The sequence below is a fragment of the Garra rufa genome, chromosome 15 (assembly GCF_049309525.1).
Source record: "Garra rufa chromosome 15, GarRuf1.0, whole genome shotgun sequence".
Taxonomy (NCBI): Eukaryota; Metazoa; Chordata; class Actinopteri; order Cypriniformes; family Cyprinidae; genus Garra; species Garra rufa.
In genome coordinates this window covers 6,903,473-6,929,194 of record NC_133375.1, presented here as the reverse complement: position 1 = coordinate 6,929,194, position 25,722 = coordinate 6,903,473, and the positions used below count along the sequence as shown (strand labels likewise).

General features: G+C 36.3%; 1 protein-coding gene across 3 annotated transcripts; it reads left to right on the top strand.

Annotated features, from left to right (window-relative positions):
- The first annotated feature begins 11,272 nt into the window (after nt 1-11,272).
- Nucleotides 11,273-24,494, top strand: rer1 (retention in endoplasmic reticulum sorting receptor 1). Of its 3 annotated transcripts, none has more exons than XM_073819652.1 (8): nt 11,273-11,371; nt 14,848-14,933; nt 15,027-15,131; nt 15,265-15,364; nt 16,954-17,032; nt 22,459-22,594; nt 22,681-22,735; nt 23,970-24,494. In XM_073819652.1, exons 2-8 carry the CDS (start codon nt 14,853-14,855, stop codon nt 23,978-23,980), a joined length of 567 nt encoding a protein of 188 aa, XP_073675753.1. In that variant the 5' UTR covers nt 11,273-11,371; nt 14,848-14,852; the 3' UTR covers nt 23,981-24,494. The 3 variants fall into 3 exon arrangements, with proteins under 3 accessions (XP_073675753.1, XP_073675751.1, XP_073675752.1); XM_073819650.1 differs by having other exon boundaries at nt 11,278-11,371; nt 22,681-22,809; XM_073819651.1 differs by lacking the exons at nt 11,273-11,371; nt 23,970-24,494 and adding an exon at nt 11,819-11,927 and having other exon boundaries at nt 22,681-23,901.
- The last annotated feature ends 1,228 nt before the right edge of the window (nt 24,495-25,722 follow it).

Below are 25,722 nucleotides of genomic sequence, written 5' to 3'. Positions count from 1 at the left end.
AGAATTCGGGTGAACTTCACAAGGAATGGACTGAGGCTGGGGTCAAGGCATCAAGAGCCACCACACACAGATATATCAAGGAATTTGGCTACAGTTGGCGTATTCCTCTTGTTAAGCCACTCCTGAACCACAGACAACATCAGAGGTGTCTTACCTGGGCTAAGGAAAATAATAAATGGACTGTTGCCCAGTGGTCCAAAGTCCTCTTTTCAGATAAGAGCAAGTTTTGTATTTTATTTGGAAATCAAAAACACTGAAGTCCAGTGTTACATTTCCACAGTCTGTGATAATTTGGGGTGCAATGTCATCTGCTGGTGTTGGTCCACTGTGTTTTTTGAATCACACGTCAAACTCCTCAAATGCTATTGAGTCATTTTGTCATCACTCTGAATTTTCTAGCTGCCTCTTGCATCACCTCTTCGATTGCGATGACACATTACGTTGAATGTACCATTCTGTTGGTGAATTTAACAAATAATTAGGCTATGTTAATAACTAAGGGAAATTTTAGTTTGAAAGCCAACCTTTATTATCAAATACCGACATGATATAAGTAAAACATATTTAAAATTACATTTTCAAAATATGTCTCTGGCATTGTTCAGAGGGCCAGTCCAAATGTGGGGGCGGGCCGCATCCGGCCCCTGGGCCTTAGTTTGGGGACCCCTGCTGTAGAGCATCTGAAAGAGCAATGAAACAATTGCTTTTTTCTTTTTTTTTCTTTTTATCACAAACTCTGGTTGGCTAGGCATAGTAAACAATCATGGAAACTCCACACTTTTGGATGGATATGGATAGAATTTTGTTCACGTTTCTATCTTTTAACATTGTAACAGTTTCTAAATGTAGTTATATAATTAGGAACATGTAATTCAGTTATTGAATCAAATTGGAAATATTCTGCCATTCATTTATAACTGCTGCACAGGTTGTCGCTGGGATCCTCTTCCACTCCTCACAGAGCTGCTGGATGTTAGACACATGGTGCTTCTGCACCTTACGCTTGAGGATGCCCCACAGGTGCTTAATAGGATTCAGGTCTGTAGACATACTTGGCCACCCCATCACCTTCACTTTCAGCTTCCTCAGCAAGACAGTTGTCATCTTGGTGGTGTGTTTGGGATCGTTATCATGTTGGAAAACTGCCGTTCGGCCTAGTTTCTGGAGGGAAGGTATAATGTTCTGCTTCAGAATGTACAGTACATAATGGAATCCATGTTTCCCTCAATGAACTGCAGCTCCCCAGTACCAGCAGCATTTATGTAGCCCCAGACCATGATGCTACCACCACCATGCTTGACTGTAGACACAATTTTCTTGGTACTCCTCACCAGGGCATCGCCACACATGCTGGACATCATCTGAGCCAAACAAGTTTACCTTATAGTCTCATCAGACCACAGGGCATGGTTTCAGTAATTCATGCTCTTGGACAGGTTGTCTTCAGGAAACTGTTTGCAGGCTTTCTTGTGAACCAGCTTCAGATGAGGCTTCCTTCTGGGACGATGCCTATGCAAACCGACTTGTTGCAGAGTGCAGCGTATGGTCTGATCACTGACAAGCTGACCTTCTACTTTTGCAACCTTTAAATCAATGCTAGCAGCACTCATGCATCTGTTTTTTGAAGCCAGGTTCTGCACCTGACGCAAAGAACGATCGTTGATCGACCCTTGCAAGGCCTGTTCCGAATGGAACCCATCTTGGAAAACCTCTGTATGACCCTGACCACTGTAGTGTAACTCGGTTTCAGAGTGTTACTGAACCTCTAATAGTCTTGGCCATCGTTGTGGAGAGCAACAATTCTAATTCTCAAATCCTCAGAGAGTTCTTTGCCATGAGATACCATGTTTAACATCCAGTGGTCAGTATGAGAGAATTGTACACCTAATTTTAACTGCTCTAATACAAGATACACAACTTTGTATGGTCCTGTCAAGCAGACAAAAACATAAACATGATGAATAGGACATACTGATAAACGACATACTGATGTTATCACTTAGGGTGTACTCACGTTTGTTGCCAGCTATTTTGACAATAATGGCTGTATGTTGAGTTATTTTCAGAGGACAATAAATCTATACTGCAATACAAGCTGCACATTGACTACTCTAAAATATCTCCAAGTTTCATTTCTATAGTATTGTCCCTTGAGATTATATACTAAAATGGTTGCTGAAATGTAAGGGGTGTACTCACTTCTGTGACATACTGTGTCTTTTAAAAAGCATGTTTTAAAATATGTCAACAAATTCCTTTATTTTCCCCTCAAACGTGTTTATTTTAAAGAAATAGTTGGCTTCATAGTTGAAAAAATACAATTTATCATAAAAAAACACTATTTATCTACAGGTGTATTTTTCTAAAGTACACAAACCCATTATTCTCATTTTGAAGGTGACTCAAACATCAAACCTCACTGCTAAAAAAGGCCAAATCATGTTTTTATTTAAATCTATTGGTCTGCAGAGTTTTTTGTTAGGGTTATGTTCAGGGGTAGAGGATATAAGTTATAAATTATGAAAAATAATAAACTTAACAAATAATGTCTTTTCTGTTTTTCTGTGGATAATGTTTTCTTACAGCGTAGGTCACACTCAAACGCCATTCCATGTTTGGGTCTAATACATAATTGCCACAGGACAGAAATTGCAAGTACATTATGAAGGAATATGAAGATACACAAAAAAGCAAATTAAAATTAATTCTGAAGGATTTTAAAAATTGTCCAGCCGTGACTTTGCATTGAAAATCCCCATTCCCACCATCAGGGCAATAATTAAACTAAAGATGTTACAAATCTGCCTAGAAGAGGACGTGTGTCTATATCATCCTAATACACGATAAGGAGGAGAGTTTGAGTGGCCAAGGACTCTCCAAGGATCACAGTTGGAGAATTGCAGAGAATTGTTGAGTCTTGGGGTCAGAAAGCCTAAAATAAAATGATCAAACAGCCCCTATATCAGCACATGTTGTTCCAGAGGGTTTCAAGAAAAATGTCAAACAGGACTGGCTTCTATGGTCAGATGAAAATGAAAATGAGCTTTTTGGCAGCTAACCCTCGAGATGGTTTTGGTGCAGACAGGGATAAAAAAGTACCCCATGCCCACGGTTAAAAATACTGCTGGGTCTTTAATGTTGTGGGCCTATTTTTCTGCCGGAGGTCCTGGACATCTTGTTTAGATACATGGCTTCATGGATTCTATCAAATACCAGCAGATAAAAAATCAAAACCTGACTGCCTCTGTTAGAAATCTTATAGTGGGCCATGGTTGCATCTTCCAGCAGGACGATGATCCAAAACAAACATCAAAATCAACACAAAATTGTGTCACTGAGCACAGAATGAAGCTTCTACCATAGATGTCGCAGTTCCCTGACCTGAACCCTGTATAGAAACTGAAGAGAAGAAGCACCAACATGAAGCTGGGAATAAAGAGATTCTGGAGAATCTAGAGAGATTTTATTTGAAGAAATGGACTCTGATCTCTCATCAGGTGTTCTCCAAACTCATCAGACATTGTTGGAGAAAACACAAGAGCTGTTATCTTGGGAAAAAGGCGTTGCAATAATTTGGTGCCAATAATAGTGGCCAAAGGGAACTAGAGAAAAACATTTATTTCATGAGATTTCACCCCTAGGGTCTATTGATTTACTTCAATGACAGGTTAGAATTTGGTGAATTTTTTGAATGAAAGATCAAAAGGATAAACAATGCAGATTTATTTTCACATCCGCCTTTGCTCATATTTACCAAGGGTGCCAATATTAGTGGAGGGCACTGTATATGGTAACAGATTTGGAGAAATGTAGCATTACATCACTTGCTCACCAATGAATCCTCTGCAGTGAATGGGTGCCGTCAGAATGAGAGTCCCAAATTTAAAAACATCACACTAATCCACACCACCCCAGTCCATCAGTTAACATCTGGTGAAGCAAAAACCTGCATGTTTTGAAGAAATACAGTCATCAAGACATTTTAACTTTAAAGGGGTCATATGATGCAGTTTCTTGTTGTCTTTGGAGTGTTACAAGCTGTTTGTGCATAGATAAGATCTGTAAAGTTGCAAAGATTAAAGTCTCAAACCCAAAGAGATATTTATTATAAAAGTTAAGACTCAGCCACATATATGTACAAAACTATTCCGGAACAGTACAACGCAAATATTCAAGTGCGTGCTGCACATTTAATGAAGGACTGTTTACTAAACCTGGGAGAGCAGCTTACAGTGCCAGCTGTACAGTTAAAGGGGTCCTATTATGCTTTTTCACTTTTTGAATTTTAGTCAGTGTGTGGTGTGTATGTTTGGGCATCTACAAAGTTACAAAGTCCACTCCTAGGCTGGTTGGCTGGTCTTAGCTGGTTTAAGCTGGAAGTAGCTGGTTTAAGCTGGTCTCCCAGCCTGACCAGCTAAGACTGGCCAGGCTGGAAAAGTGGCCAAAACCCCTCTAAAACCAGCCTGCTTTCCAGCTATGACCAGCTAAAACCAGGCTGGTTGACCAGCTAAAACCAGCCAACCAGCCTAGGCTGGTTTTAGCTGTTTTTTTTTCACCAGTGTCAGCTGCCCTTGAGGCTTGCTGGACCATCCCAGAAGCAGCTGGTATAAACGCAAGCATTGTCTAAATTGGCCGCAAACTGCTCCGGTCGCTTTGTCGGGGCCACACCATTGACGTGTGCGGTATAGAGGGACGAAACACATGCAGAGCCGAGGCTGATGTAAACACAAGCATTAAATAGAATTACAATTATCGGTGGCTGTGTCGGAGCCACACCGTAGACGTGTGCAGTGTGTGGTAAGAGATTTATTCATCATACAGTGGAGATAGCTTCACTAGCCTTATGCTGGAGCTGGTTTCAGGCATGTAAATAATTAAATAAATTAGCACAATAATGATAATGTAATAATAATCATGTATCAGCAGTCAATAAAAGTCTCTTGTAGCGAACTGATGTGTTTTTGTAAGAAAAATATCCATATTTAAAACGTAACAATCACTTTAATCTAGCTTGTGCAGTTACAGTACAGTGCAGGAAACAAGCTGCTTTGGGAAGGGATGTGGCAGCACTGAAACGCAGTCTAAGCTGTTCGCCAATCGCAACGCAGTGGGACTGCTAACCAATCACAGCACATTTAGTTTTTCGGAAGGTGGGCCTTCATCAAACCTGGAACTAATCGAGCTATTTGTGCCAGCCTGGGGAGAAAGCTATTGTAATAATGTAAATTGTGTGAAAAATAATGTGTTTTTCAAACCACAAAGCATGAGAGTATGTTCTAGTGCACCCCCAAAACAAAATAAAGACTTTGTAAAAGAGCATAATAGGACCCCCTTAAGGCTATAAAGTGGGGCTTCTGACTGATGGCCTGTAAATATGTTTATATATTTAAATATTTTGTTACTATGTAAATGCGAGTTTTGCACAAGCTCATCATCCGGCTCGTGGCATGTGAACGCGCTCTGGCGTAGTATACGCAAACGCCGTAAGGGGAAATCAGTGAAAAGTCCTGGATGAGTTTGCGCAAGCAAACGTAATCTTTAAACTTTAAATCGGTTTGAACAATCAGGATAAGCCCAAGTAATTACCGTTTTGAATAGCCGCTATACCCACAATCTCTGTGCACTGTGTAAATAATGAGTGTCGTATACACGCAACAGATCGCTTCTGGTGTTTGCTGACTATTCAAATGCAAGTTTTGAGCAGTGTAGAGTAGTGCTTTTTGTTTCCCATTCTACAATCGAAAACGCAGACACGGTGTTATGTTTAGGCATTGTGTCATATGAGTCATTATAACCAGTAGTTATTGTTTCTGTCACTTCTCTCTTTTTTTGGAGAGAAGTGGCTTCTTTGCTGCCCTTCTTGACACCAGGCCATCTTCCAAAAGTCTTGGCCTCACTGTGCGTACAGATGCGCTCACACCTGCCTGCTGCCATTCCTGAGCAAGCTCTGCACTGGTGGCACTCCGATCCCGCAGCTGAATCCTCTTTAGGAGACGATCCTGGCACTTGCTGGACTTTCTTGGACGCCCTGAAGCCTTCTTAACAAGAATTGAACCTCTTTCCCTGAAGTTCTTGATGATCCTATAAATTGTTGATTTAGGTGCAATCTTAGTAGCTACAATATCCTTGCCTGTGAAGCCATTTTTATGCAACACAATGATGGCTGCATGCGTTTCTTTGCAGGTCACTATGGTTAACAATGGAAGAACAATGATTTCAAGCATCACCCTCCTTTTAACATGTCAAGTCTGCCATTCTAACCCAATCAGCCTGACATAATGATCTCCAGCCTTGTGCTCGTCAACATTCTCATCTGAGTTAACAAGACGATTACTGAAATGATCTCAGCAGGTCCTTTAATGACAGCAATGAAATGCTCTGGAAAGTTAATTTTCATGGCAAAGAAGGACTATGCAACTCATCTGATCACTCTTCATAACATTCTGGAGTATATGCAAATTGCTATTATAAAAACTTAAGCAGCAACTTTTCCAATTTCCAATATTTATGTAATTCTCAAAACTTTTGGCCACGACTGTACAGTAGGGGTGGGAGAAAAAATCGATTCTCCGATGCATCGCGATTCTCTCTTCAACGATTCTGAATCGATTCCTAATATTTCAGAATCGATCCTGAGCTTGTTTTTTTTTTTTTTGTATATGGTACGTGTGCGCGCTAGAGACGCTGCCGGCTTCATTGCACAGCATTTGCACTGTGATACTCGTGCGCACTGCTTGACATTGTGTGCTTCCACCCGCCGTGTTTTACTTAAGTTATGCTTTCATTTCTGCCGTCTGGAATGCAGTACTATTAGATGCACTGACAGACTTTCGCGTGCGCTTTGTGTTTGTTCGTCCTAAAGCTCGATTGCAGATGCGGTTAAATGCACTTGCGTTTTCAAATAGTTTTAAACGAAACTGTACATACAGTCAGTTATGTTTTTAGAGCAGGACAAAACATCTGATATATCGAAATAGATCTGTGCATCAGTGGCGTTCCGTCCATGAGCTGCTAATTCTCCGCATACCCAGTCTGTCAGAGAGACTGCGTTCACGTGTTAAATAATATGCTTATAAGTTGATCCCTTATTTGAGATAGAATCTTCCGGGAAAGCAGATTCTCCGCATCTTTCTCGACTCCTCAGAATTGAAACGCATTATCTGTTTTTCTGTCATGCGCAGCGCATGACTTTATTCGCGGGGTAAGCTGTCCGCGAAGCGCTCGCCCAAGCGGAAAAACGCGCTGTTGCTGCCAGATCCTGATTGCCGAAAATCATATTGTGTTTGATGAGCAACTTACTCGACTAAATCAAAACAAAAACAAAAACAAAAAAACATCCTAACTGTATATTATCATAATATCTCAACAATTCAAAATGTGAAAGTCCACTGAAAAAAATAGCCTATATAAAATGTCTATATTTTTTTTAAATAATAGGCTAATAAACAGGGAAAAGAGGAAATATTAAAATATGATTTCGTCTCTGATTTTATTGGTTTCTAAATAATCTAAAGATATAATTATTTTTGGTATTACTGGTGGTTTTAGCACTAAGCATGCCTGGTTACAAAAAAAAAGTCACCGTTCGCCAATACTGTGCATTAGTTTGTTAAAGCTGCCTGTCTATGATCTCATCAGTAATAATAAAACGGCAGTAATGCTGAGGGAAAAAAAAAAACTATTGTCTGTAAACTTTCAGATACCTAAAGAACACCCTATTTTAATTAAGTAATTGTTTTAAAAAGTACCTTGCTTATATAGTTTAAAAAATAAAGTAAAATTGGCACAAAATAAATTTGATATAAAACAATTATTAAATTAAATTATTAATTAAATTAAATTGAATCTTGAAACCAGTGAAGATTGACACACCTACTTTTACAGAGATTTCAACTATAAACAAAAAGCATATAAACTGCAATTTTACATGGTTTTTAAAATTGTAAAGTTGTATTTGCACAGCAGAAGAATTAATTGGGGAAAAAATGTAGATCAAGAATCGTTTTGGAATCGGATCGTGACCCCCAGAATCGGAATCGGATCGGATCGTGAAACGCCTGAAGATTCCCACCCCTACTGTACAGTATGTGGAAAATAATGTTTTTTGAACCTCAAACCGCATAAACACATTGCATTACACCACATACACAAAACAATGCTATTTTTAGCAACATCATATGACCCCTTTAAACTATTGCTTCTGATTAAAATACATCCATAATCAATAATATCACTTCCTCCCAGTACCGCCGCTCCCTATACGCAGAGTACGCAGTCTGCGTAGGGCACCAACTCCCAGGGGGGCACCATCCCAGCTGCTCAAAAAATTTTTTTTTATTATTTTATTATTTTTAGTATTATTTATTTTAGTTTTTATATAGCCTATTATAATAATAAATTAATATTAATAATATACATATACAAATAAACAAAAATATAAACGTATATATTGCATTTTCTGTGAACGCAGGCTAGTAAGCACACGTGATGACGCGCAGCGACGCGCCTTTACCTCTGTTTTGGCCAAAAATGATGATAATAATTGATGAACAATATGCCTGGTCCTGGAAAGAGACATCAACAGTCCGGCGCCGAGAAATGAAAAAAAAAAAAAGCCCAAGATGAAGCCCGTGCATCACTTAGGTACGTTCATAATCCTGTGAAACTTTATTTTATTCTGTCGACGTTAATAGTGTTTTAATGTCGGTAATAATTTCACGACTAAGGCATCTTTCTTAATATGAATACAAGCAGATCTAAGTAAACAAAATCTTGCATCATATTAAAACACAGAGGCAATTATGATTATTGATTAATAATGACCATATGGTGTCATTAAATAACAGTGTTAAAATACATAATCTAATACAAAATTAACAGTTTACATTACAATTTTAATAGAAATGCCTGAAAAGGGCACCAAAGGCCTGGTAAATGCAGTTGTTACACTTACATGATGATCGAATTCCTTGTTTAATATTGACCAAACATTTAATTAAAATGTCCACATAATCTTTCCTATCATTTTCTCAACAAAAATATGTGGACATCATAACCCTTGTCTGCTTTATTGTCAAAGTCTGCTTTATTGTCAAAACTGCCACATGTACAGTGCATGTACAGGTAAAAACACAGAATAAAAATATATTTAAAAAAATACAGACAAATACAAATATTATATATTCTATAAAACACAATTTACAAGCATGGACATGATAGAAAGATAGATAAAAAGGCAGATAACCATGGTTTTTATCATAGTAAAACTGCTTAATTTCCTTTTGTATGATTCTGAGATTATTAAATCAATCAGACAACTATTAATAAAATCATAGCCATTGGAGGTAACTCATTTTTGTTGATAAAACTCTTGCTCTTGATCTTGATGCTGTTTCGCTCTTTATTTACCTTATTGACCAAAAATAACTTCCGTAATATTTGGGGGAGGGGGCACAAAAGTAAATTTCTGCTTAGGGCACCCATTTGGCCAGCAGCGGCCCTGCTTCCTCCAGTGAAGAAGTCCATCTCCCGTGGCCCTCTCAGATCAAAATCCATACGTTTAGAAATGTGCATGATCTGTGCACATTTCTCTGACAAGACTATACTTTTCACTATAGTTATTTTATTATAAAGAGGATTAGTGTTTTTAGATTGTGTTTTAGCTGAAGCAATGATTTGAATAGGTTTTTTTTTTTTTTTTTTTTACAAACATGCAGCTTCTGTCTTCACCAGACATTAATTGATAGGCCTGACTGGATTACTTGAGGATTATTGTGATGCCTTTATCAGCTGTTTAAACTCATTCTGACGGCACCCATTCACTTTGTTGAGCAAATAATGCTACATTTCTCCAAATCTGTATTCATGAAGAAACAAACTCTACATTTTGAGTGGCCTGTCAGAGTCTGAGTGGATTAGTGTGAACAGAAATAACTGTTTCAGTTTTCATAAATATATATATATATATATATATATATATATATATATATATATATATATATATATATATATATACATACAGTGTTGCATTACAAGTAACGCAAGTTACGTAATAATATTACTTTTCCAAGTAACTAGTAAAGTGACGCATTACTTTTTAATTGACAAGAAAATATCTGAGTTACTTTTTCAAATAAGCTAAATGCCAGTTACTTTTTTTTAACTGATTACTTTTTTTATTGATTAATGTTGATAAAAATAGTAAGATGTTACTTTAGTTCTAGAATAAATGTGAACACGCAAAAACATAATCTCACTTTCTAAAAAAACTGATACAGTATTCCTCAAAATGAATAAAAACAGTGAAATTCAATGCAAACCTGCAATAATTAAATGTTAAATAATACAAATATCCTTAATCCCATTTTATTAACCAATGTCTTTACTGCTGACCTTCGATGATCCAGTTAATCCATACTAATAAAAAGAAATTACTCAAGATAATCTAACATTTGTTTTCCTTTTTTTTATTGCTGAAGAGTTGACATTTTTCTTCTGCGGCCTACCATACAGACGTGAATTTACTTTTCTCTAAGCCTGAGGCTTTTGGCGTAAAAAGGCTTTTACATTTGCCAAAAATAGAACTGTTTATATTAAAAATAAACAAGCAAACACTGCCCAGATTTAAAAAGTAACGCAAAAGTATTGTAACGCATTACTTTACATAAAAAGTAACTAAGTAACGTAATTAGTTACTTTTTTAGGGAGTAACTCAATATTGCAATGCATTACTTTTTAAAAGTAACTTTCCCCAACACTAAAAATATGTGATAAAGAAAAAAAATAACGAAAATAAAGAGGCCCACCGGTGACACTTAAGGGGTTAAACCATTGCTTCTAACTAAAATACACTTCATCCAGTGAAGAAGTCCATCTCCTGTTGCCCTCTCAGATCAAAATCCATGTTTAGAAATGTGCTTGATCTGATTCTGTGCATAATTCTCAGACAAGACTACTTCTTCACTAAAGAAAGCTATTTTATTAGTGGATTACTGTTTTTGAGTTGTGTTTTAGACATTAATTGATAGGCCTGACTGGATTACTTGAGGATTATTGTGATGCTTTTATCAGCTGTTTGGACTCATTCTGACGGCACCCATTCACTTTGTTGAGCAAATAATGCTACATTTCTCCAAATCTGTTTTCATGAAGAAACAAACTCTACATTTTGAGTGGCCTGTCAGAGTATGAGTGGATTTGTGTGAACAGGAATAATTGTGTTTCAGTTTGGAAGTCCCGCACACAGAGCGATGTAGTCCGCGCTCTGCTGGTGAGGTCTGGTCTTCTGCGGTTACAGAAGCACTGACGTGTTCACAGAGCAGCAGCGCGACGCGCGGATCGGCAGCCGAGAGTGACACAGCGGCACAACCGGGTAAGACAAACACTTTTCCCCTAATCCTACTATTATTTTAAACCTCGCACAGGCGCCACGACTTGTTCAGTATGCTAACTCTCCGTTTAATTTTATAGTCTTCCAATAGCATGACGACTGTAATGTTATATTTTTTACAAGATGCAGTAAAAGCCAGTGCTAGCAAAGTTTACCCCTTAAACGCCTGCGTTCGGATTTCCCCGGAAGTGAGTTGTCCACTTTTCTACATGTCTGCTGGTCTTTGTAGTTTCTCCCAGGAGTACTTGCGATTAAACATTCAAGTATAAAAACTACAACTTGTCTGTTTCCGCTTGTGGCAAATTGTTTCGTGTACGAGTATGGGAAGTGTAGTTTATACAAAGTAGTCCGTATGTTCCGTCAACGGAGAAGACAAATTCTAAAAACTACAGTAACCGGCATGCTTGGCGCCTTAAAGGAATCACTCAGCTGCGGCTAACCACCGATGCTAAATAGCAAATTAGCTTTCGAGAGGCTGACTATTAGCCTTCTAGTTAGTTGGTTATATTATTAACGAGTTGATGAAATAAACGTTGAGGTAAGTGTATCTTGCGCCAGCTCACTAACGAGAACTGATTGAAAATAGAACTGAAGCTACTGTTCATTTGCATGCACTGTCCTGTTTAGTGGAAACGTCAGGAAATAGACACGTATCTGAACCTGGTTCTGCCACGAAATCACTATAGATTTTAATCAAACAAATCATATATGTTTTTATTTCATGCATAGTAGTGATTGAAAGATGAGGGAATGAGGCTGATGAGCTGCTTTGAGGCTTCAGTCTTTTGCAGAAACACCAAACCGGTTCTTTTAGTTTATGCGCCGTTTTATTGAAGGTAATCTTGATTTAGGCTGATATTATACTCGAATAACCTCTTGTTCATTGACGTGGTCGTTTTTTGGACTTTGCCTCAGATTACATCTGTAGGTTACACACGGAGGCTTCCCCTGGTTTACGATCAGGAAATCAATTCCTTTAAACGCACTACTAAGTCAATCGTATTTTACTATTGAGGGGAATGGGCCCTCAATAGTAATGTCAAGAAGGGTAGATGATTTAGACAACAAATATTTAATTTTTAAACCCAAAACGTGATTTAACACCACCCATGACCCCTCCTGTGAAATGTCATTCATTGACAGTACAGAGCAAATCAGCTGATTTGAAAAAAAAAAAAAAAAAGAGTTTTCTGTTTTTCTCTTCTTCTTCTATAAGTCCACCATGGCACAAAAAAATTGATCTTTTAATTCATAAATTGTTTTCTGAAAGTGTGATTACAGATCTGACAAATGCTTTTTTAGGACATTTAAAGAAAATCATTCAGCTTTAAATTGTTGTAGTCCCGGTTTGACTTTTTTCAGTTATATGTAGAAAGGATCTAAAATAATAAAAATAAAGAGCAAGTTGCTGTAAGGTCATATAAAGCTGATCTGTGATATGATCCTTTCCTTTCCTTTCCTTATTAGGGTAAAATTCAATGATTTCCAGATTCAAAAAGATTCAAAGATTTCCAGTAAGATCTTCTTCTACTTATTATTATTTGTATAGTTTTAGATGACCCATTAGAATTAATAGATTGTATAAGGGATTATAGAAAGGATTTACATATCCTGTCTTAATTATGAACATTTAGGGAAAAAATGATGAAAAACAAATGAGAGCTTTATTTTCTTAACTAATTTTTCGAGGTTTAAAAAGATTTAAGGCTTCAGTTACCCAAATGCGCGGCCATTTTGGTGATGCTCAGATGTAAACAACAGCATGGATTGCACGGTTAACGTACTACTGAATACATTCTGCTAATTTATGCCGTCTAAACCATGGAAAACACATGTGGAAGCTGCTAAATCATATGGAGAAGACTTAGTAAGCAGGAAAGGGCACAGTATTTTGACAAACTAAAGATAATAGTTGGTAAAGAGACATACAAAGTACTATTAAAGGATAACTATTGCCAAAATGCAACCTGGGCTGTTTTTTTTTTATTGTAAACGAGACAAACATATATCTAAAAGCATAATTACGACAAACGAGCCGTTTTTGAGATTGATTGTGATTTAGTTTTGTGGTCAATGGCCGGTGAATGGGAGTACTAGGGGCATAAATTTGAGCGCATCAAAATCGATATTTTTACAACACTAAGAAGGCTCGACACACCATGAAACTTTGCTCAAAGTATCGCCTGGGTCTCTACACATGAACTCGAGCATTGAGAACATTGTTTATGTACACAGAGTTTACTAAAAAGAAAGTTTTTGAACAACTCACTTACACTGTTTGGGTTTCCGCTCGCAGCCGTCTTGCCAGTCAAGAGGTGTCGATCTCCAAATGCGAATGAATGGACTCCATAGGACAAAATATTAGGCTTATATGAGGCTCTTTAGGAGCTATCCATCCTCGCATTCGGAGATCGACGCCTCTTGACTGGCAAGACTTGTCATGTCTCGTTTACAGTAAAAAAAACAGCCCAGGTTGCATTTTGGCAATAGTTATCCTTTAATTCAGATATTAGCCTTTTATTTAACCTACCTAACTGGAAATGATAAGAACAAACACAAATGTTGTCAGGATTCTTGCCCTGGCAATCCTAGTTCAGTTTGGCCAGCCACAAATGCCTTTTGTTCCTTAAATAGTTTTTTGCACTCTTTTCTTTGATTTGTTATAACTTTTGGCAGTTTATAGTACTCCAAGGCCCGGTTTCATAGACAGGTCTTAGCCTAAACCAGGATTAGGCCATAGTTCAGTTAGGACATATAAGTAATTTTTAAAAACATGCTTTAGAAAAAAACATTACAGGTGTGCATCTTGAGACGAAAAAAAGGCACTGATATATTATAAGATCAGTGAGTGCAAGTTTATTTCAGTTGAAACAGCTTAGATTTACATTTTAGTCTAGGACTAGGCTTAAGCCTTGTCTGTGAAACCAGGGGCGAATGTTTTTCCCAGTCCGATTAGTACACCTCAAAACATGACAATAATTGACCATTTTCAGCAGGAGTAATCGGCAAAATATGCAAGTGGCGCTGTTTACGTTCAGTGCCGATTGATGGCGCGTCGTAAAAACACTCTATAGATGACTTTTGCTACAACAGAGAAATGAAAGCATAAGTTATAATTCTCCAAGGTTTGAGTGTAAACACTTTTAGAAACATAAATTAGGATGCTGTAGTTGTTCAACACCATTATAAGCTATAAAAACAGTAGCAATGTACATAAAAACTTGCTTTAGAGACAGCAGGACGCGAAGGTGTATTTCTATTCCTGGATGCTATGATTTGCATGCAGTTTTGAATATAGGTTTGTGGACAGTGAGCTCAAAGATGAGATTTACATTGTGTTATTTGAGGGTAGATGGGTAGCAGTGTTTTTCATCGTGATTTAACTGTAAATATAAAAACGGCATGTACAAATATTGCTGTTTTCACTGTACACTCAGTATGTTCCTCTAAATATACAGACAGAATGCCAGAAGGAGACAGTGCCGGTGAATCCATCCATGGGAAACCATCAGCGATCGGAAACTTCTTTAAACGGCTCGGGCAGGTGAGCTTCTTGGAAATGACTATTCAAGTGGTTTTAAGACTGTACCTCATTGTTTTCCGATAATGAGAACTACTGTTTCTCTCTGAAATGCAGATTTATCAGTCATGGTTGGACAAGTCAACGCCGTTCTCAACTGTCCGATGGGCGGCCACTCTTATTCTTACGGCCATATATATGATCAGAGTATATATACTACAGGTAAAAACACCACGCTTTATTGGTTTTATGTGATTTCATCTGTCCATTGAATATGTGGGTACAGTAATATTCCTTTCATTTTTGATTACAAAACGTGAATCAAATGTAACTAAACGCTTCTCTCTTTTATTAGGGGTGGTACATAGTCACATATGCTCTTGGGATCTACCACCTAAACCTCTTCATTGCTTTCCTCTCACCAAAAGTGGATCCCTCATTGCTTGATGATCCAGGTAGGACTGGGATTTAAAGGAGTAGTTCACTTCCAGAGCAAAAATGTACAGATAATGTACTCACTCCATATAATGGACTTCAATGGTGCCCCTAAGTTTGAACTTCCAAAATGCAGCTTCAAAGGGCTCTAAACGATCACAGCCGTCTGGGTCGATACAGTACCTCTGCGGCAAAGTAGGTTGATTTTGAAGTTAAAGGAAGTAAACGAGACGGGGGTTTTTCGACATACCCTAACTGTCTTAAACCAGAAAAAACAAGAGTTCTCACAAACCTAGTCAAAGCTAGCATTTGAGGTTAAAAAGTATAGAAATTGTCAATTTGTTTCGAAAATGGCAGATCGTTTTGCTAGATAAGACCAGTTTTAATTTTGACAGCAAATTTTGATTTAGTTTTAGTCATAGTCGTATTTTAGTCATCTGAATTGTTTTTAGTTTTAGTCTAGTTTTAGTCGGCTAAAATCTAATGGGTTTAGATTATGCATGTGTAGGTTTCATATTAAGGTTTTATCATGATGGACACAGATTTAACTGCTGTGATGTGCAATATGCTTTTAAATGAAAATGAAACAAAACCACTTCTCATAAAGAAACGAGAACAAATAGGCTAATTATGCATTCTTTATAACAACTTGTTTACCACATTCTTCATTCTTTCAAGCAGACATTTATTTATATAAATACATTTAGATTAATCTTTATTAGGGCTACTAAAATGACTCAGTCAAGAGCAATGAGTGATTTTCTGTCTTTCTTTTGTTGTTTGATTAACACCAATGTCACAGACAGCAACTAAATTACGCTGTGGTCCCTTTAAAACCGAACGCATTGATTCAATGTACTGATACACGTCTCCCAATTGTTTACGTTCATCTAAGATGTAACCGAATGTGTTTACGTGAAAACTCATCAACACGGGTAATTCGACATCATTTTTTGTGTATTTCTCCTTTCGTGAGACGCGAAACTTCCTTGTGTGCTGTGTGAGAGGCGCTCAGAAAACCGGACCGAATTAAGTTCTCTTTTGCGTCTATAGAGATCAATAGGCTATGATACAGTTCATATCTAACCTCCTTACCGTGCAGCAGATTCGTTCTGAATGAAACTCTTCCGAAATCGTTCCTCCCTAACCTTTTCGTCTCGTCGTTATTCGTTGATGAAAATTTCAATACATTTTAGTCATAGTTTTTGTCATTCAAAACAAGTTTTCGCTTTGTCATCGTCTCATTTTTGTTTGTGAAAAAATGTCGTTGACAAATTATTCGTCAGTGAAATTAACACTGGATAAGACCCTTCTTTCTCAACTGGGATTGTTTAGAGCCCTTTGAATCTGCATTTTGGAAGTTCAAACTCAGGGGCACCATTGAAGTCCACTATATGGAGATAATTCCTTGAATGTTTTCCTCAAGAAACATCATTTATTATCGACTAAAGAAAGAAAGACATGAACATCTTGGATGATAAGGAGGTGAGTGAATTATCTGTAAAATTTTGTTCCAGAAGTAAACTACTCCTTTTAAACAATCTTACTCTCATCACTGGCATTGGTTCCTTGAGGATTTTTTTTTCCCTAATCGTTGTCTCTTCACTAGATGAGGGTCCTGCACTACCAACAAAACAGAACGAAGAGTTCCGGCCGTTCATCAGGAGGTTGCCAGAATTCAAATTCTGGTAAGTTGTCATATTATGAGTTTTAAAGGGACAGTTCACCGAAAAATTAAAGTTGTTTCAAACTTGTATGTACTTTTATCTTTCTACCTTTGAACACAAAAGCAATGTTGGTAACCAAACAGTTGCAGTTTGGAACAGTTTGGTTATTAACATTCTTCAAAATGTCCTTGTAGGGCTGTGCAGTTAATCAAAATTCAGTTTTGATTTTGATTTCGGCTTCAAATGATCATGAAAATACAGTAATCGAGATGAAACGATCATTGCATCCCATTTCACCCCCTTTCCAGTGGTGCACTTTCACTCCTTCATAAAAGCCTAATTTCACATGCAAATCAGCAAAATCATGTAACGTGGCTTTCATAAAATGGGATGTGCTTGATTTATTAATGTTTCTTTGATGTTGTGTTTTTAAAAGTGAGAAAGGGAGCTTGCGCTGTTCTGTGTAACACAGACATGTAAAGTTATCTTTTAGCTCAATACATCAAAAATTTTCAAAATGAAGCCCTTGGTGATTATACATGTAAACTCTTGTCAGTTATGTCTTAAATGATCATAAACAATTGTGAATGAAAGCACGTGTGCAACAGTATATTGGACCCGTGTGGCTCTTAATGCGGCAACAAATAATATTCCTTCTGCCGTCACTCTGCTTAATATTAATAAAATGTAAAAATACAAAGAGAAAAATAACTGACTGCTCTTGCATGAAGGACTTCTTGTAGTTTAAAAAGAAACAAAGCATGTTTAATTCTTACAGTAAAGATGCCGTTTTATTTTATGTTCAAATAATTACGTTCAATTTCTGTAGTAGGCTGTTAGACTACTTTAGACTTGCATAAAAGTATTCAGTATTTTTTCCCCCCCAAAAAAACGTTTTATTTTTTTTTTCTGTTGTATTGCTATCTTTAAATTAATCACTAATATAAAGTTTTTGACTCAGTTATAACTGTTTACAATTGTGATTACAATATTGACCAAAATAATTGTGATTATGATTTTTGCCATAATCGATCAAATATTTGCCATTCATACAGGTTCAGAAGGACATGAGGCATAAATGATGACAATTTTCATTTTTTTGGCCAATTGTCCCTTTAAGGTCCCATTAAAACACTGAATGAGTTCAGTTTTCTTTAGAAAATGAAGTTGATCGGTTTGATCTAGAGAGAAGCAGAAATGATCATAAATGCTGTGTTTTTACTATGTGGAAAACGTTGACAGAACCACAGAATCCAGTTTAAAAAATATAATTTACTGTATAATGCAAAATGTAACAGAATTTGGCAAAATTTAGAAGATTAAAAGTAGGGCTGATGTCTGCATGTTCTGTGTGAATGAACAGTGTAGTTTCACAATAAATTGTGACAGAAATATAAACTGTTGTGCAGAAGAATGTACTCTTCAAAGTAATAATAAACATACAGTTCAGTAAAACATTTCTTTAAAAAGGAATATCACACAATATTACATATTTTTTTTTGTCAATTTAAGCTTTTTTTTTGGCCCCAAAAATTAATTTCTAATTTAATTTGAATACATTTTAAAAAATTAATTGTTAAAGTTTTTGGATTTGATTACCTGTTTTGAACCCAATTTGTATTCAATCATAAAACACAACATTTATGAAAACAAGACATGGCATTGTTATTATTTGAATTTTAATAATTAAGTAATTAAGCTGTTGATTTTTTAAGCACTGAGTTAATTCGACATCTTTCTCATTATGAAAAACGAGAGTCAAAAAGGTAAAAAAAAAAAAAAAAAATCTATGGAAAACACATTAGGTGGGAAGAAATAAAACAGATTTCATAAGGCCCTGCATAAATAAACAACTAGCGGTTAACTGATTAGTAGTGATTATTTTTGGTGGGTAGCGATATACAAAAATACAAAAATCTGTAAGCTAAATCTTTATCAAAAGATATATTTACACATTGTCACAGTAAATGTAATATTTTAGGGATGCACCAAAATGAAACTTCAAGACACCGAAACCGAACAAAATGAAACACTGGGCCGAAGGGCTATTACCGAATACGTTTTTCCATATTTTTCCCTCATGCATTTTGACTTTTTTCATCATTGTATAAATTAAATAGCCAAAATTTGCTTTGCAGGTTTGTCTTGATTTTCAAAGATAAAAATTTAAACAAAGGAAAAGGGTTAACATTTCAATAAATGTTAAAGGAACACTCCACTCTCCTGTTCTGGCGATATCACTCTTATTATAGCTTAGCATAGATTATTGAATCCTATTAGACCAATAGCATCGCGATCAAAAATGACCAACGAGTTTCCATATTTGTCCTATTTAAAACTTGACTCTTCTGAAGTTATATCGTGTACCAATACCGGCGGAAAATGTAAAGCTGCGATTTTCTAGGCTGATATGTAGGGCTGCACGATTTGGAGAAAAAATCTAATTGCGATTTTTCTGATCAAAATTGCGATTTGCGATTTAAAATGCGATTTACTACTATTTCATAAAAGAGCTACAGGTTTGATATGGTGGTTTTAACAGCACCAAAGAAAGACCAAGCATAATCACAAAGTATGCTACACTGTTCTACTGTTTATTTAAAACCTCTTAAACATTGTTGCCTTTTTAAAAATAAAGTTGTCAGTTATCATGACAAATTAAGAAAATAACTACAGTATCTTAAATAAAATTAAATTAACAATTAAAATTATATAATACAATATTATTAAAATCTTTTATAATAATAATAATAATAATTAAAAAAAAATAAATAAATATATATATATATATATATATATATATATATATATATATATATATATATTTTATAATAAAATATAAGTAAAATCTTAAACTTTTAGGAATCCAAACACACTGTAAACAATTTTACATCAGTAAAACACTGATGATATCCTACATTAAGAGACACTTTGTTGGGAAGTTGAGCCGCTGCTCCCGCTCATCTTTTCCAAATGGCGTTAACGTTATTTGCTCCGTACATGCAGTAGAGACCTGCACTCCTACGGGAGTATAGCGGGACCCGAGGCAACCGACTGCGGCGCGGGACAAAACTTGATGGGCGAGTGCGGCTGTTCGGGACGCGGGAAAATAAAATGATTCGCGGGACCCCCGCAAAATAGAAATATCTAAAAAGCAAAACATTGTTATTCATCTATTGCACAAAAGCAGCAAGAACAAATAGTATACAACTTACAGCTATGATTAGTAAGCACATAGGCAGTCATCAGAGGTGTTTAAGTTAGAATCCACTCACTGCTCAAACATTCTTGCACAGTGCTGAATATTGCGTGCTCGCGAATTAAAACACACGAAGTGTAGACATTGTGAAAGATTCATTGTGCATAATATTCATTGTGTTAGAGCTTTATGAGATCGCATATGAACTGAGATGTCAACTTTAGCTTTGTCTGCTTGCATTCTGGATACACACAGTAGCTCATGCTTGCTCTTCTGTTAAGAATAACAGTTGTTTGTGAATGTTGATGCTTAGCCTATATAACAAATATTTTATCAGGAGCGTTTATGCTGGGGTTTTGTGAAATTACGAGATGTTACAAAACTGTTTCATGTAAATTCAATTGATGTACTGAAAAAAAACTATATAGGTTACTTTTATGCGGGCAGGAGCGGGACAAAACATGAATGTCGAGGCGGGAACTGAACGAGATAAACATATTTCTGCGGATGCGGGACTGAAAAATCCGTCCAGTGCATGTCTCTACATGCAGTGTTAAAATGCCCCCTATTGGTTAAACTCTGCATCAAACGTAATATAAGCATGAAGACGTAATATGCACATGAAGTGACTTGTCAAAAACGACTTATATGCTTGTTACCACATTTGATAATCAATCGAAATAATCGCAGCTCTTGCGATTTGAAAATCGCACACTTTCAAATCGCGATTTCGGTTTAAAAACGATTAATCGTGCAGCCCTACTGATATGATTAGGAACTACACACCTATTCTGGTGTAATAGTCAAGTTTGCTACTGTAATATGGCCACAGCAGGCGCAGTAATATCACGCAGCGCCTGAAATTAGTTCCCAGCTGGGTAACTTCCAACGAGGAATGATCCCTGTGCATGCAGTTGGTCATGTTGTGCTGCGACGTGCTGCGTGATATTACAAGTTTTAAATAGGACAAATATGGAAACTCATTGGTCATTTTTGAACGCGATGCTATTGGTCTAATAGGATTCAATGATCTATGCTAAGCTATGCTAAAAGTGATATCGCCAGAACAGGAGAACGGCTGAATGGATTTCAAAACGGTAAAACTCAACTTATTAACTCGGAGTTGGAGAATGAGCCTGTTTCCAAAAAAAGTGGAATGTTCCTTTAAGATACTTTAGTTTTAATCACTACTGAAGACAATAAGTGTTTTTACCCAAACTATAAACTTTTATCCCAGTAGTAGTAGTAGTAGTAGTATCATTTAAATGTGTGTAACACAAAAATAATGATCATTATGTGGTTGAAAAGTTGTTTGTGTTGCTCTTCCTGAATCAGCAGCAGCAAGAATGCAGATTTGAATGTCTTCACCCATTTCACATCGTAAGCGTCAGTGGAGCGTGTTAAACGGTTTTATTACACGGCTCTTTGGAATGCTTGATTCTGATTGGTCAGTTGAGACATTTGCAGGTTCGTTCTTTTCAAATAATCACCGCTCCAAAGTAATAACACATAGCCGGTACTACTTGTATGTTTAAAATCCCTCCGTGCCAACAAAGATTACCGTTTGGCGCCATCTTGTGACAAACACTGGACAACCACAATTAACAATGTAAAATTTCGACATTAATCTATTTAAATTGTCTTACTAACGTACATAGTTTGAATGTTAGTCACGCGGTACTATATCGTTTCGCGGAAGGATAAAAATGTTAATTTAAAACAAATATGCCAATAAAAGGTTTCAAATTCATATTCATGTCCAGTTTTTTTTCCTTATGTGGCAATTAGCCGTGTAATAAGCGGGATAATGTACAGGCAGCCTGTAGTTATCGCGAAATAAGCCCCTTCAGTGTGATACAAGACTGATCACACTGTCGGGGCTTATTTCTGCGATAACTACCGGCTGCTTGTACATTATCCCTTACGTAGTAGACATTGCTGACTCGTTGCCATTCAGGAATAAGATCACGTGGGTGTTCAAATAGAGATCGCAATCTTTTAACGATTAATCGTGAAATCTAATGTAAACGCCGCAAAATGTTTTGAAAAGGATATTGTGACGTCCTCGCAAGACCAGTCAGATCTCGCGTGCCACAAGATCTCGTCATCCACTGTAAATATCTTTCATTTTCACAGAGATTCTGTTTTCAAAGACTTTCTGATTCCTCGATGTTCACATTACATAAATGTGTTGTATATTTTTTTCCGAGTGCATTGACGTATGCATGCGTTTCGCTTGGCGTTTCAGGCATTCAGCGACGAAGGGGATCGTCATCGCTATGATTTGCACATTCTTCGACGCCTTCAACGTGCCAGTGTTCTGGCCCATCCTCGTAATGTATTTCATCATGCTGTTCTGCATCACCATGAAACGGCAGATCAAGGTTCGCCAGTGGAAGCTTGTCTTTAGAGATATTTATATTAGACTTTCATTTGCAATAAACTGACATTGTTTGTGTTTCTTCTACAGCACATGATCAAGTATAGATACCTGCCCTTCACACATGGGAAGAGGACTTACAGAGGCAAGGAAGACACAGGGAAAACCTTTGCTAGTTAAAATTCCCCTTCCTGAAATTAAACTTATTGATGAAGAATGGTGCGTAAAAGGGGGTTGAGGTTTTTTCTTTATCTTTTTTTTGCTTTCTTTCTTTTTTCTGAGTGAGGAAAAGCCAAGCCTGTTGGAACTTTTGATCGACATTGAAACAGTAAAGCTGCCTTTTAAGCGTTTGGGGTTTGGGCCTTGCTGTCGAGCGCTTCTACACTGGCAAATTTTAATATATTTGGACAACTAAGTATGAGATTTAACTCATTTTTTTGTGTTTAGTGGTCTCAAATCTTCTCCAGTATAGATTTAAAATAAATAGTTCACTTGAAAATCTACATTTTTGTTGTCAAGAAATCAAAAAAGATGTCCATGTCCATGCTGCTCTTTTCCATACCTCAATTTTATATGAAAACAGCAGCATGAATATAATCTCCTTTTGTGTTTCACTAATGATCTAAAGCTAAAATGAGGGTGAGAACTGAATTTTGGGTGAACTATTACCTGATTATTTACAAACATGCACTGAAAAAAAAAACTATTTGTTGAATCAAGTTAAAATTATTTGTTACCCGGCTGCTTTAAAACTTGAAATGTTAAGTTGTACTAAGTGACAACTGAGATATTTGAGTTGATTCGACTTCAAATTTTAAGGCAGCTGGGTAACAAATTATTTTACTAGACTTGTTTTTTACAGCGTGGGAACACAGAGTTGTCATTTGTAAAATTGAATATTGCTGGAAATCAAGCCACATTTGATTTACTTTATGATCCCCATGAGAAGAGAGATTGTTTAATATTCATACCGTGGTACATTTGGTGTCCTTCATGGCTAATATCATTAGATTAAGTATTCAGATGAACGTCAGAAGCGTTCAGAGGGGAGATGTTACTGATCATAGGGACTTAGTGGAGTTCCATCTTGCCACATGTTAATATTTGCCTTTTATGAACATTTGTAATTCTCTTAATGTGCTGTAGCATTGTATTTAATTTTTGTACATAGTTGTCCACCTTAATCACATCCATTCGTGCTGTTTGTAAATTATTCTTTAGTAGTCGAAGCGTTTAATCCCCCCTCACCTTGTACATCAGGTTTTTTAAAGCAAGTGTGCATTCCATTAAAATAGTATGATACAAAAATATTGGCTGTATGTTTTTATGGTTCAAGCATTCCCAGTAAAAACTGTCTCTTCTCTTTTTTTCTTTTACAGAGGAAACATAAAGTTGAGTGCTTTAACTATTACAAATGGATGGAGAGGGTTGAAGGTTGTTGTTCTTTTGTGTTTTTATTTTCTTCTTTTGTTTCGTTTTGTGCTGGGCCATAACAACTAGAATAGATTTTTTTAAAGGCAAATGGAAAGAACTTCAATAACTTCAATAAGCATTGGAGAAGAGAAACATTTTCCTATCGAAATGCAGTTTTTTTTTTGTTTTGTTTTTTGGAGGGGAAGATATATATCTGTGTATATATATCTATATATATATATATAAAATGTATAATTTTATTATTTTAATGGTTAGCATGTTTGAGTTGTTTTTTTTTTTTCTTTTGACAATGGCATTTTTACTGTATTAAATTAATCTTCATCAAAAAATAATAGGTTTGTTAATTCCTGATTAAAGAGATTGCATGTTTTAGGTTTTCTTGTGCTGCTGGTTAAGAGAAAACAAGATGATTTTAATAACTAAGTGTAAATTTTTCACTCCAAATGCTATTAAAAGGCTGTGTCCCTTCACTGCTCATTACTTTTTTTTTTTTATTGATCGGAGTTGTATCGTTAATTCTGCTAATATTTTAGATTGCTTTTAAAGCAATGTCCTTGTAATTATGCATAATTACATGCAACTACCCCTAAACCAAACTGTAACCTTATAATAAATGTGACCCCTGACTACAAAACCAGTCATAAGTAGCAAATTTGTGGCAATAGCCAAAAATACATTGTATGGGTCAAAATTATCTTTTTCTTTAATGCAAAAAAGGATATTAAGTAAAGATATTTAGTAAATTTCCTACTTTATATCAAAACTTATTTTTTGATTAGTAATATGCATTGCTAAGAACTTTATTTGGACAACTTTAAAGATATTTTCTCAAATTATTATTATTATTTTTTTTTTGCACCCTCAGATTTTCAAATAGCTGTATCCTGGCCAAATATTGACCTATCCTTACAAACCATACATCAATGGAAAGATTATTTATTAAGCTTATTCAACTTATTATAGATAATGTATATACAGTGGTGTGAAAAAGTGTTGCCCCCCTTCCTGTTTTTATTTTTTTATTTTTTGCATGTTTGTCACACTTTAATGTTTCAGATCATCAAACAAATGTAAATATTAATCAAAGATAACACAAGTAAACACAACATGCAGTTTTTAAATGAAGGGGTTTTTAATGAAGGGAAAACAAAATCCAAACCCACATGGCCCTGTGTGAAAAAAGTGTTTTTATCACACCTGAGTTCAGTTTTTCTAGCCCCACTTAGGCCTGATTACTGCCACACCTGTTCGCAATCAAGAAAACACTTAAATAAGACCTGCCTGACAAAGTGAAGTAGATCAAAAGATCCTCAAAGCTACACATCATGTTGAGATCCAAAGAAATTCAGCGAACCACAGTGAGAGCCATTATCCACAAATGGTGAAAACATGGAACAGTGGTGAACCTTCCCAGAAGTGACCAGCCGACCAAAATTACCCCAAGAGCGCAGCAACGCTCATCCAAGAGGTCACAAAAGACCCCACAACAACATCTAAAGAACTGCAGGCCTCTCTTGCCTCAGTTAAGGTCAGTGTTCATGTCTCCACCATAAGAAAGAGACTGGGCAGAAATGGCAGAGTTCCAAGACGAAAACCACTGCTGAGCAAAAAGAACATAAAGGCTTGTCTCAGTTTCGCCAGAAAACTTCTTGATGATCCCCAAGACTTTTGGGAAAATACAACAAAAGTTGAACTTTT